Below are 13,957 nucleotides of genomic sequence, written 5' to 3' on the forward strand. Positions count from 1 at the left end.
AAATGTCAAATGTCTCTCAAACTATTATTTATTGTGTAAAGGTTATTGACATTATATTTATATCACAGCTCAATATTTTATTCAATACAGTATTTTTACAAATCTCTATCTCTTCATTTGCCTGTGTTTCAGCTAGTACTTTTAATATCAAATTGGTAAATTTTTAAAGGTAATCGGCTTAACAGAACAAAGTATGCAAAGTATACTCAAAGAATATTGATAATCACATTTTATAAATGCATTTTTTTGACAGTGCAAGTTTTACAAGTTCAGCTCCCAATATTAATATCAAGTTGATGAATTTATGAGTAATCGGCTTAACCGAATCAAGTGTATATAAACAACTTGAAATCATACTTTGATCAATATTTTCTGAACAAACAGATTTCATAAATATTTGCAACCAATTTTCAATCTTTTAATATTTGCAATATTACAGTTTACAGAGTAATCAATTCATATCACAATCTTTCATCAGAGCAAACATTTCATTCATAGAGTGTTCAAATAAACACATCTATTAGTTATTAAGAAGTGTTAGAATTAAGCTGAGGAAGGTGTGAAGGAGGACAACTAATCAGATCTCTTCGATCCCCCCTTATGGACTTCTGAGGTATTTAATTACAAGGGCCCACACTTAACATCTTTTATTCCACTGCGCACTGCTCTGTAGTTACATGTCCTCATTAGTCTAATTAAAGTAAATTAAATTCGTTAAAACCCCACCAGGGGGCAACTTTTTGTTATTTTCACACTTTTATGGAATATCAAATTATATTATATAAAGGTGTGAATAAATTTTTATTTGATGAGAGTGATTAAATAATGATTGATTAAATCAATTAAATAAGTAAAGAACTTTTAATTATTTTTCTTTACACCCACCGTAAACAAAAGATTTTTTAAGCCTTATCATCCCAACAGATTGACTAAACCAAGCTCATAGTATGTTGCTGTCATGGAATTCTATTAGACCACATAAAATGATGAAATACAATTTACATGAAATATGTAAGTTTAAATATCAACTTTACATGGTGTTGTTTGGTGCATAGAACCACTAACTTTTATGAAAACATTTTCACTCATGAAGAAAGATTTTCATGATTAAAAATTGTATATAGGTACAAAATTTGGTTTTCCATTGTACTGTTACTAATACTATAGTATGAAAGAAAATGAATATGTAGCATAGGAAAATATCTCTGAGTATTTCAAACGTAAACATTTATTTGATAATAGCTGGTACACAGAAAGTACAGTAGTCTATAGTAAGTTCATTGTTAAAGCCGTTTTACCATAACTATACTCCCGGGATGATTTTTTCCAACTTTCGGATGTTCAGAGAAGGGTTTTCCCTCATAAATCGTCTCCTCCATAGGCACGTGAATCACCTTGTCAAAGTTTAAAGATTGACCAACTCTGATAGAGAATGGTGATGTGAAGATAGCTGTCATGATGCTTGGCTTGGGCGGTGTTAGCGTTTTTACGAGGGAGAGTGAACTTTTAACACAGCCTGTTCAAAAGATACAATATTATTGTAAAAGGAAAAATAATAGAAATTATATTATCATTTAAAAATGTTACAAAGAGATTGGGTTGGATGCTAAGAAATTTTTCAATGATGTATCTATATTTTGGATGGATTTAAAAGTTGACACCAACGTCAATGAGAAAGAGATACAATGTTTATAAGTATTAATGTGGAAGAGAAGTGTTTCTTTACTGTGTAAGAAAGAACTTTTATAAAGTTGAATCGTACATAGATGGTATTTTTGCCCTCTGGGACCTCAAAAAGAAAAAATAATAGGGTCTGACCATGAGAAGCTTATTTCCTAAATGGGTAATTATTTGCTAAAAGGTAATAAATCTGACATTTTTTAAGGAACTATTTCAGTGTGAATCAAATCAGGCAAATGGAAATTCACTTAGTCTACAGGTTTGCTGCGACGGGGGTATTATCACAAATGGTGTATCCTATCAATAAATTTCTTTATTTGGTGCCTTTTAAAAGTAACATAAAACCAGTCTTAAAAACTTTGTAAAAAAACAGGGAAATGTGACTTTCAAATGTTGGCATAACTGCATCCGAAACACAATGAGTAATGGATTGGAATCTGTTTACTTCCCCCTACTGACAAATCTTCCTCTTATCTTTTCGTTTAAATGTGTTGTGGATCCATGATACCTTTTTTAATTGCCTGTCTGTTTCCCCTCCAACCTATTATCTTATCTATCTGTCAGTAGGCAACCATAGCCTTCCCACTTCTCTTTGAAAAATGTATCACTATTTTTTGGCTCGATGTATCTTTCAGTTTGGATATAAAAGATGTTTTTGATCAAGTTTTGTAATAATTAGGCAAAATGGTTATACATGTTTAATCTCTCTTAAAAGGGTATAGTCTCAAATGTTATGAAAGAATAAATGGATATTAAAATAGATTTTATCATTTCTTTTGCGATACCTATGAATTATTTTGTATTAAAAAGAGGGATATTAGTGTAAGTAGGCCTAAACAAACTTGGCTATTTCAAAGGTGTAAAGAGATAGTAATGTTAAATTAGAATGATTCAAAAAATTTTACTTTTCACTTCAAGCAAAACTTTGTCCTGAATGGAATGCAAGGTGTGTTGCCAACATTTTGTACAATATTATATAGTTGTGGTTGTTATTGTACTTACCACTCGCCACCCCTCTCTTTCTGCAGTCAGGGTGTGTTCCGAGAAACATAAGCTCAAAACTGCTAGTAGCATCGTACTTATCATACAAGTCCACCAAACTATCAAACTGGAAAAGAAATAGATGCTATAAAAATCTAAATTACCTTTAATATACATTTAAAGAAACTGACACTAACTCCTCCAAAATCCAGTTTCCCAATTAAAGTCCTCGCAAAATATCAAACAAAATGCAATTTAATACCCAATAAAACATAAATATAAGCCAAATTAAATAGGTATTAAAACAATTAATGTATCTTAACTTATAGTATTACAAGAGTTGATAAAATACTAAATAATTAATTCTTAAATCAAAGTTAGTGCATGCAAAATGTTAGTAGGTCCCAAATATAATTTTTGTAACTAACCAACTCCATGTATATTTACTCATTTGAACTCTAGAACTATTATTCTGTGATTTATTCAAGCTTATTGTTATTATGTTTTCCTTTCAACTTCTAAACAGAAAAAAATTAATTATTTTAAAGTTCGCAATTGGACAAACACTCAGCAAGGATAAGCTAATTGTAGCAAACACCAGCTGGTTTGCGGTTTGACTCACAAAAACACACCCATTCCACAACTTCATATTGAGCTGTTCACTGTTTTAATCCAATATTATTCCTTTAGACCTTCTAATCCCAGGTTTGTTTTAACTACTCCAATATTCAGGGTGGAAAAAAATCCTGGGACAATTGAACATTTAAAAAAAATATCAAGATAGAGCTATAAAACTAGGTAGATAGTTACTGGGTGTTAAAATCATTTTAACATATCGGTATTATTCAGTGAAACCCCTCAGGGTGACGGCCTGCTTGGAGTCAGAAGAAAATCTTTAACATAACCATTGTATTGTGTTGTTAAGATGAGTTGACTCAGGGTCCTAGCACGTCAACCGAGCTTATTGTGCATACTTGCATACACATCAAACTAAAGGATGTTTAGTAAAACCTAACATACTTAGTGTCTTGAATTAAACTCAGAGATGTCCTGAATTATACTAGTGTAGAATACAATGCGGCAAATTTGAACTTGGACTGACAACCACCCAGACAAAAATGTCAAAAAAACCAAGTCAAAAATGGCAGCGGTTTAAAGATTTCTTGAATCTGCCATTTTTTACTCAGTGTTTTTAGGTTGAGTTTTTGGCCTTGTAGTATTCTACTAATAAAGACCTTTAGTTTGATGTGCATATTAACCCATGCTTACGTTTATTATTTACTTTTGACTTCTAGCGGGCATCCACCTGAGCAGATAGCATATAAAAGGATTGCAAATTCAATGAATCTTTGAACAGCTGTCATTTTTACACAGTTGTCCGTTTGAGTTCGGGTCATGTAGCTCCTAAATGAGTAAGTGAAAACGAGTAAACGAGTAGAGAGAAAATGCTAAGAGTCTGCTAAATCTTAAAATTGCATCTACATTCTATAAATACCATAAAATATGTAAAAAATATTGATTCCATTAATTAGAAAATATGAAAACTGTGTACTTTATGGTACAAAGTTACCGGGTATCTTACTATTACACATTATTCAGTGAAAAGCCACCTCGGGGGGATGGCCCGCTAGCAGTCAGAAGAAAATCTTAAATACAGGGTGATTGATATAAGTATGCCAGCTGATTGTATTCGAAGGTTATAAGAGATGTAAACAAATGTTACATTGTAACTGCCTATTTTTTATTCAAACAATTTTGGTCAAAATGAAAAAATAATTTTAGCCGCCATTTTTTCAATATTGCCACCAACTTTGATTTTTTTGATAAAGACACGATATTTTATGATTTATTGTATGTTTATTACGATTGTATGGAATTAGAAATTAGACAAGGAACAAAACACAAACACAAGGCTAGACTATCATTACTATGAAATGACCTACCTGCATCATCATACTAATCAGTGCTTTGGCAGTCTTTGTTTTACACTTTGTGTCTCGAAACTCTTCAAAAAAGCTCTTCTGGCCTGGAGGAGGAGCAGTCTGTAAAATATTAATGATAAATGAATTTGTTAGTTAGTTACAATAAACTCTTAAAGGACTGTTACTAAAGTTACTATTAGCAAAGTTTCCCCTATAACGAAGAAGCTATTACTGTAGTACCAAGTTTACAGTAAGACCAAATCCTGGGACTGATTTACTTCTTCATTATACTGTCCCTAGAGACCAAAACACTATTTGTTAAAATGTATATATGTGTCTGGTTGGTCTAGCAATTGCAGGCTGACTGCAATGGAATTTAGCATGAACATGAAGGGCTGTATACCCTTGAATAATTTTAAGATCGTGTCATGGGAATAAGTTGCTACAGGGTTTTCAAAGTTTTCAAATACAGTATTGGTTTTCTAAATGTTTACCTTTAAAACAAAAATTTCCTAATTTGTCTTTTTTTATCCCAATTTCAAGAACTTGAGTTATATTATCACCTTATCTTTTTGCCTTCGTTTTTGAGGTTAAGGTACCGGTACAAAGGTTGTTTATGAACATATTGTGATCGAATTTGGGAAATTTTTTTTATAATACCGTATATTATTATTACAAAAAACATCACTTTTTCCTTTCCTGTAGCAGCAAACTTGGGTATTCATAGTCTAATGTTATTTGAATAAGGTATAAATCTTGCTTCTTTAAGGAAATATTTTTGTAAAAATCAGACAAATTGAAATTTGCTTAGTCTGCAGATTTGCAGCGGTGGGAGATTCTTCTTTGGTAATGTACGTATAGGTTGAGCAAAAGCAGAGCTCTGCTACGTTTTCAGACACCCATGAAATAAGTGTAATTTATTTGCATACCTGTGAATTTATTTTACGTTTGATACCAATTCAACCTAAACTATGGCTGCAGCAAGGTCATAAAAGCAGAAAGGTTTGATAACAAATAAAAAAAAACTATTGTAAAATATGAAAATCATTTGTAGCCAGCAAATTTTATCAAAATAGGGGTTAAAAATTCAATATTATACATAGTAAATATATGTTAAGCGATTTAATTTTGGCTACTAAAGTAGAAATCTCACCTATATAGACCAGGTGTAGCCAAGTTTTTTGCTGTTGTTTTTTTAAGAGGTTGGCGGCCTCTTTTAATCTTGCATTTGCCCGTCCACATTGACTAACTGCCCGTGCAAGGAACGTATCCAGCAAAGCAAGGGGTGAGCTAGTACAGTACGAAGGTGAACTGTACTGATCAAATGTTTACGGCAGTGACCAGGATCCGAACCCACGACATCACTGCCTTGAGCCCGAAGTCTGTGACGCCACCGACTGAGCCATTGACTCATCATTGTTATCCATTGACCATTGAGTTATTTTTATAATTCAAATTTAAGTTGACTGAGCTGAGTAAGCTACACTCTAAAATTCCATTTGTTCTCTAAGTAGTTTTGCTTACTGAGATAGTCAGTGTGATTTGAGATCCTATATTTGGCAACGTTGTCTGTGTTAATACTTGGCGAATGGAATTGTGCATAGTCAAAAAATTGTTTCTAGTCAAAAGTGTGTCAAGTCAGGTTAATCTGGACCTGTAAAAACCCAATACAAAAGTTACCGGTAATGGGTTTTTATTATTTTTTGAATGTTTGTAGCATTTGAAGATATACCTGTAATTTGTTGTAGCACACACCAACTATTTGATTTGTTTCCTTGTCCACGGCTATGATTGAAACTCCATCCAAGGCACATTCAAGGCAGAGTTTTTCAAGTTCTCTTTGGCCCTCAATGTCCCTGTCAATCCCTACGTTGCAGCAGAATGCTTCTTCAGTAAAAAAGCCATCTCGAAGCACCTTCAGTCCCTCTTCCGCTCTATCGGGGGACATGGTCCAGTACTCTATTCCACTTTCTTCACCCCAGTTGGCCATTCTAAAACCACACAATATAAAAAATAAATACTACTTACAGTTCATATGTTATTTTAAAATTTACAATAAATAATCTTAAAATCTATATGCATGTTTGCTTTAAAAAAATTCTTCACATTGTTGGCGAAATAAATTTTGGATAATGTTCAAATTGAAAGTGCAATATGATGTTAGTTTGACTATTTTTAACAGTTTGTGTTATATTTTTCTAACATCAATTGGGGGAGGAATTGGCATTTCTGCTTGAACAAATTTCGGAAAATAACAATCCCCATGCCCTTGACAACTTAGGCCAGTTTTTTCACAAGAGCACAAATGTTAATAAAGGTCATAAAGAACATAGCATACCCAGTTCAAACATTCACCCACAGAAAGATTAGAAATCATCATCAATTTGTTTTGCCTGTTAATTAAACCAACTTATCAATTGGACAAAAGCTGTTATATTTGGGTTATTTCAGATACATAATCATCCTTATTATAACGATCAATATTGGACTGTTTATAATGAGAAATTTGAAGATTGCTATATCGGATAACATATTTAACATTTTACAAATCTCTTAAATTTGATATAGTTATAATTTAAATAATAATTAGGTACATGATACATTGTAACAAAAATCTTCTTTTTTTAGTTGAAAATTGCTTGTTACCTGTTGAACATGATGTTGTAAACGTAACTACATACCTTCTTTAGCTTATACTGAGACTTGATGCTTGCCGCTTACAACTGTAATGACTTTAACACAATAGAGCAAAGGCAACTCATTAGAACATAACCTAAAGTTGTGACACTTATCTTTGTTTACAACACACAGTACACACAGATAATGAATTACCCCTTCCACTCTCTCTCTCTCTTTCTCTCTACATGTACATGTATTGTTTGTGTATTTGATGTTCCTGTCCTGGGGGAAGAGTGGACCTTTGGTCTAACTCAGGGCAGGTTAAATATAGAATTTGTCAATTGTCAATTGTCTCTCTCTCTCTCTATCTATCAACAATTACAGGAACATTAATTGAATATTATAACAGGTTGGGTGTCCTGAACCTTAAGAAACAAATAGAATATAATACTCTGGTCTTAGCTCATAAAACCATGACAAGGCAGGACCCTTGTTTTTATTTTAGAGTGACAGGGTGATAATATTTGACAATATCTAGGACATTAGAAAGTTTAATCAATATGATTGTTGAATTTTCTCAAAGATTAAATTAAAAACTGTAATAATGAAAAAATGTTTGCTAAAAGTCTCAAAGCTTAACTTTTAGATGGATATATTAAATTTGTTTTTGTCGTTATTGCCTGAGTTTGTGTACAACAACGAAGATAAATCTAATATAAAGTCATTCAAGTTCTTGGAACCGGGACGACAAAAACTATTTAGATAGATATAGTGTTTGCAATAACCTTTATCCAAAGAATGATTAAGTTTTATTGATAATATTTTAGCAAAATCTGTTAATTAAATAAACAACTGTATCTTTTAACACATTTTTTGTATTTACCAGTACAAGCTCTATAAGTTTTTATAGAATAAATAAAATGGTTGTTAATACATATAACAGTCAAACATTTTCCGGAATTAATTTCTGTAGACGCAATCGCGAGCGGGAAATTTGCCTTGCAGTATTATAGTCCGTCCGTTTGGCTATGATACCCAGCGGATTAGGAACCTTCTTGAAACTCGACTCACCCTTCAGACCCGCTCGCCAAGCTGGCCGTTGATAAAAAGATTTCCTACCTACTGTCACAGTCCCACAATCTGTCCCTTTTTTTATTTTAAGTTAAAATAAATTGTTCTTTGTATATTTGAGTTCTACATGAAATTCCAAAACTAATGAGTCCAAACACGATGTGGATACTTAATATGTACGATCTGAAAGTTGGACAATGCTGGTTACGATACAGAGTAATTGTACTACTTTCAGATCGTAGATATTAAGTATCCACATCGTGTTTGGACTCATTATTTTTGGAATTTCATGTAGAACTCAAATTTATAAAGAAACATTTATTTTAACTTAAAACAAAAAAGTTACAGACCTGTGGGACTGTGACAGTGGATGAGTCACTGTAAGTCTCCGGGCAGCCCGACGAACGGGTCGAGAGGGTGAAATGAGTTCCGAGAAGGTCCCTAATCCACTGGGTATCATAGCCAAACGGACGGACTATAGTTAGTACAACTTCTGGAGAGGGCATCTCGAGTACGACAAGACAAGTTGTGTATGAAATTATGAAAATCGGAAATTAACAATTGATGAAATTGTACTCACTTAATGTTTACGTCATTGACTGCTGTTAAAGGACGTTCACTACAAACAAGGGTCATCATCAATACGTCAATACTTTTACGGCCTTCACGAAACCATTTGTGCCACTCATAAACTTAACTTTTGTTTTCTTTTAAATTTTCTCCATAAGCTTGAATTAACAACTCAAGAGTCTCACTAGGTGGCTTTTTAAAATAAAACAATACTTAATGTTCGCACGCTGTTCGTGAAATGCCATTTTCCAATGCAGGTACACGACCGACAGTTAACCTACAATGTGGACTAGACATAGACATAGACATATTTTATTTACACAAAACGTTCTTTATAAAGTACAATAATTCATACATAAGAACAAGTGTTTCGTCAAATTTTTGCATAAAATAAATTAATAATAGTTTATGTAATTAATTTAAACTCAATAGTAAAAGTATGATATAATGAATTTTTAACTACATAATAGGATTCTTCAAATATTCTTCCAATGAATATAAGCCTATGCTTTACCAATTATTTGATATTTTATTTTGTTTTTGAATTGAGTAACATTTACATTTTTTAGATCCAGGGGTAATTCAATTCATTGTACGATCTTAGTCCCATGTATTGAGGGCTGTTCTTAAATATTGTAAACTTGTGATGCGGTAATCTGAAATTATATTCATTCCTTGAATTGTAATTAAAAGTAAATTTAACTTCATCTGACAAGCTCTCTTTGGTGCGATGGATCCAATTTAGAATTGTATTTATGTATAATCCGAAAATGCTGTGGATTCTAAGGTTTCTAAACAGGTGTTTACATGAATTTCTTCTTCTTGATTTAGTTAAGATTCTAAAGATTTTTTATTTCTTTTTTTGTAAGGTTAGTAGGGATTTGACCTCCGTTGACACTTATCACAGTATGACTCCATACCTCAAGATAGCATTGTACTTAGTTCACGAAAAGCGCTTTCCAATACTAGACTACGGGTCGTCAGCTATACCCCCACTACCGAAATGCCCTCCCCCCCCCAAGAGTCGTACCAACTACTTCAAGGCGAATTTCCCGCTGGCGATCGCGCTAAATGTCTACAGAAATTCATTCCGGAAACTTTTTGACTGAAGTAGTATAACAAGAAAATATTGGCATTGTAATGTATGGAAGATTGGACCATTGAGGTCTAAATCACAGCAGATTGTCCCGTAACTTCAAAGAGTCAATTACCAGAGTTACCAGAGTGGAGATTAACCAGATAGAAGATCCACAAGGCTCATCGTTATCAGCTATGTTTCCTTATCCATCATTAAGATAAGCAATTCATTTATGTTTCGTAGATGAATGCTATTTGAAGATGATTTACAAATGTATCTTCATGGTAATGTTAACGATCTAAATAATAGTATCAGATTTGTTAACGTTGGTAAAAACATCTTGCATTTACAGCAATTACCACCACTCTTCTTCCTAGGCTAACGAAATAATAGTTTTTTTTGTGGAGAGGTTAAAATGCTTTTACATATACTGAGAAGGTCAATGTCCTCTCAGTAGTGCTGAACTCCCTCAAGTTCAATGTCCCGGGACTACCTGCTAAAAAAACCCATTGCCAACAAGGATACTATACAAGGTGGTAAAAAAGTCCCAGGACAGTTAAATATTTTAAAAAATAATGTAGATAGAGCTACAATACTTGGTACAAAGTTACAGGGCATAAAACTCTATTTTAACACATATTCAGTGATCCAATAACTCTTCAGGGGGACGGCCCACAAGGAGTCGGAAGAAAATCTTAAATGGAAGCATAGGTCAATATGCACATCAAATCAAAGGTCTTTTTTAGTAGAATACAATGCCGCAAATCGCACTTCAAAAGGTTGATCCTGCGCAAAATGGCAGATGTTCAAAGATTTCTTGAATCCGCCATTTTTAATCTTTGAACGACTGCCATTTTTTACTCAGGCATTCTTTTGAGCTTGAATTTACGGCATCGTAATCTACTAGTGAAGACCTTTAATTTTATGTGCATATCGACCTATGCTTACGTTAACAATTTTCTTCCGATTCCTAGGGCTGTGTCCTCTGAGGAGTAAGCGTATAATAGCAATGTAAATTAAATGAATCTTTGAACAACTGTCATTTTGCGCAGGATCAACCTTTTGAAGTGCGGTTACTTAGGTACAACAGGTACCTAGCAGCAAACCTAGGTACCTGTTGAATCTAATTTTATTTCATTACAATCAATAAAACATCCAATCAAATGGAAATTTGCTGAGTCTGCAGGTTTGCTGTGGCGGAGTTGTTTTACTCATAAAATAAGTTTAATATTAAGATTTTAATTTAACTAAATGGGATAAATTATCATAATCCTTTAAAGTAACGGTAAATTTCCATGTGTTTCACCTATTTTTGATAAATAGAAAAAAAATAAATATACTTCATAACAAATAACTCAAAAATCGTTGGGTTTAGAGAAAGATGGTAAATACAAACACTTTGTATTTTTAGATGACTTACGTTTTGTACAAGGTACTTTTCCTGTATACAGGTATACAGGACTTTTTTACCACCCTGTATAGTCTGACACTGTTTAGCACATTACTTCGGGCTTACGGGCTAGGCATTTTTAATTTCTCCCCCTATACCATGGTATATGGAGAAAGTATTGTTTTCATAAAAATTTTCGAGTTTGAGTTTTGAGTGGGACCCAAAAAAGTGGTTTTTGAAGTGATGTTTTGTGTGTGTGTGTGTGTGTGTGTGTGTGTGTGTGTGTGTGTGTGTGTAGATGTAGATTTTCCCATAACATTAAAAAAATCAAATTTTTTTTAAAATAGCCCGAACAATTTTGATATAAATTTAGTATGTTGTAGCACATTCTGAACAAAAAAATTGTGTAACTCCCATGGTGTAACAAGATGATGTATCGAATCAAGCGATAACTTATCGGTATCATAAGATTAATGTAGTATCATTATAAAAAGTAGTTAGTTTTTCTCTAAAATGTACATTTAGGCCTATTTACTGTAAAACCTAATGGGAAACGGATATCTTCAAAAGTTTGTTTGTAACAAAAAATAATACTAATTAATTCAAAAATGCTTTATGTAGTCTGCTATTTAGAGTAGAATTTAGATCAGTCACCATCATTGTCAACAGAAACAACAGATCCTTCCTCATTACACCTGTTTCATTTGACATAGGTTAATTAATGCACTCTTTCTAAGCACTAAAAAAACGAAATCTGAATTGTATAAAATAAATGTGTACCGTATTTAATCTTGTATAAAAATCTGTGTTATTATTTTTACATTATTTATAAGTGTTAAAGCATAGACTGGAAAAGAACTTGATTGCATGACAAAGATTATTCAAGATATTCAACGGCAAATTGTGAAGATGAATAAAGGGTGAACTCACGGGTAGGTAAAATTTGAAGAGTAGTGTATACACGTGTCAAAGATTTATGACCCTCATGAAATGTTATTAATAAGACTAAGTAATAACATTTTCAGTTATTCTTGGGATCGAACTTTTAAAAAATAAGTTAGAGATAATGTACATGTTCGATACTAATGGTGTCGATACTTTTGTTGTGATATTCCTGTGTATCGATATTGCAGTTCCCATCCTGATATGGTATATCGATACCAAGTATCAGAAGAATGGTGGTATCACAGCGTCTCTAAGAACGCGCCCAAATTCCCAAACACCCTACCTGGTCGTATTGGGTGCTTTGGAAAAAACCTCCAGTACACCCGTGGGTAATAGTAACACCAGTACACGTGAGCGGACTGGCAGTCTACACCTGCTTGAATTTAAACTTAAAATCACATGTAACAGACAGATATGAATTCACATGCTGAAGACACACAAAGAACCTACATCCCCTGCACTGAAATCTGGTAGGCCTGTTCTTTTTTCTATCATAGAGGTGACATCGCCCTCGTGCTTCTTTGTTGCCTGGAGCAAGTGCTGGAGTTACTCCTCATGGTCAACTTTACACGTGCCTTACTTTACAGCCTCTTAGCTAAGGGCCAACTGACGCTAAGATGGTCAAAACACCGCTATTGTCCTTTGAAAGGTAGTGGGGGAAGGTAGATGGCATGTCATGTCAATCGCTCGCAGATTTACTTATTTCGTAGTGCTTTTTCAAATTTGTGGACTCTGAGTCCAGAGCGCGTGTACTGGAGGGTTAATGGTGACAGCAGCCATGGCGAAAGCTTCCATGACCAGAGGTGGTGATCGAGTCCCTGTCCCTAACTTTTGAGTTACAATCTTGTAGGCTAACCAAATAATACTAAGTTTCAAGCCCATTTGGTAGTAAACTTATCTTATGCATTGCTGAATTTGTTGCAATGCAATTATTAAACTTTTCAGTTCATTGTCATCTTAAATGGGCCAAAACTTGACTATAAGGGCTTCTCAAGAGTGTTTTTTTCTTTTTTTACTCCGGCCAATCACTGACACAAGCAATGTAACTTAAGAGCTTTCAAACAAAACTTAAAAAATATAAATAAAAGCCTATAATCAATTTCGTCACAATTAAGATAATAGTTATCCTGTATCTCAGTCCAAACAAAGTGCGTGCATTGTGATTTTGTAAAGGTGTTTAATCTTTACTGTTTATTTACTTTTGACTTGAGCTGCTTGAAAAGGTGTTTTATGATTATGAAAATGTAAGTGTTGTTAGTGTGCTGAAGCTGATTTGTTATTAAGTATTGACAATTAAATGTTTTTCGTGCATGAATTATTTATGAAGTTTTAAATATTAACTTAACCTATACTTTTCGGATTCCTGAAGAGAGGTTAGGTTAGGTTGCGTTTGTTTAGAGAGCTAAGGGTTGTTCAGTGTCAGACGCATAAGATAACATGGCAGACAGGTGACATCATTAATTCACACTTTATTGATTTAAATATATGAAAATATTTCAATAAAAACATACAGAATTTAAAACCAAAAGAATATGAATTGAAAATCTATGTCTGTACATATTTAAAGCGAATTCAATAATTTCATAGTCCAGTTCCAGTTAACCAAGCTTTCGTAAATACACAAAATACAAATCGAAATCGAAGTGACTATTCGCACGTCAAAATGCTCCACAGTCCGTTCCCGTTCCAGTTTTCTGTTAC

The 13,957-nt window shown here is 33.3% G+C and overlaps 1 protein-coding gene across 2 annotated transcripts; it reads right to left on the minus strand.

The window, feature by feature from the left end:
- Nucleotides 1-1,210: 1,210 nt before the first annotated feature.
- LOC128998237 (uncharacterized) lies at nt 1,211-7,616 on the minus strand. 2 transcript variants are annotated; one of them, XM_054424284.1, is made up of 5 exons: nt 7,265-7,616; nt 6,316-6,574; nt 4,605-4,703; nt 2,683-2,788; nt 1,211-1,516 (listed from the first exon to the last, which is right to left on the minus strand). In XM_054424284.1, the coding sequence occupies exons 2-5, from the start codon at nt 6,571-6,573 to the stop codon at nt 1,284-1,286; spliced, it is 696 nt and encodes a 231-aa protein (XP_054280259.1). In that variant the 5' UTR covers nt 6,574; nt 7,265-7,616; the 3' UTR covers nt 1,211-1,283. The 2 variants fall into 2 exon arrangements, with proteins under 2 accessions (XP_054280259.1, XP_054280258.1); XM_054424283.1 differs by having other exon boundaries at nt 7,230-7,268.
- Between the last annotated feature and the right edge of the window lie 6,341 nt (nt 7,617-13,957).

Source organism: Macrosteles quadrilineatus, unplaced genomic scaffold, assembly GCF_028750875.1.
Source record: "Macrosteles quadrilineatus isolate MER2022 unplaced genomic scaffold, UCM_ALF_1.0 Scaffold_7__1_contigs__length_78375512, whole genome shotgun sequence".
Taxonomy (NCBI): domain Eukaryota; kingdom Metazoa; phylum Arthropoda; class Insecta; order Hemiptera; family Cicadellidae; genus Macrosteles; species Macrosteles quadrilineatus.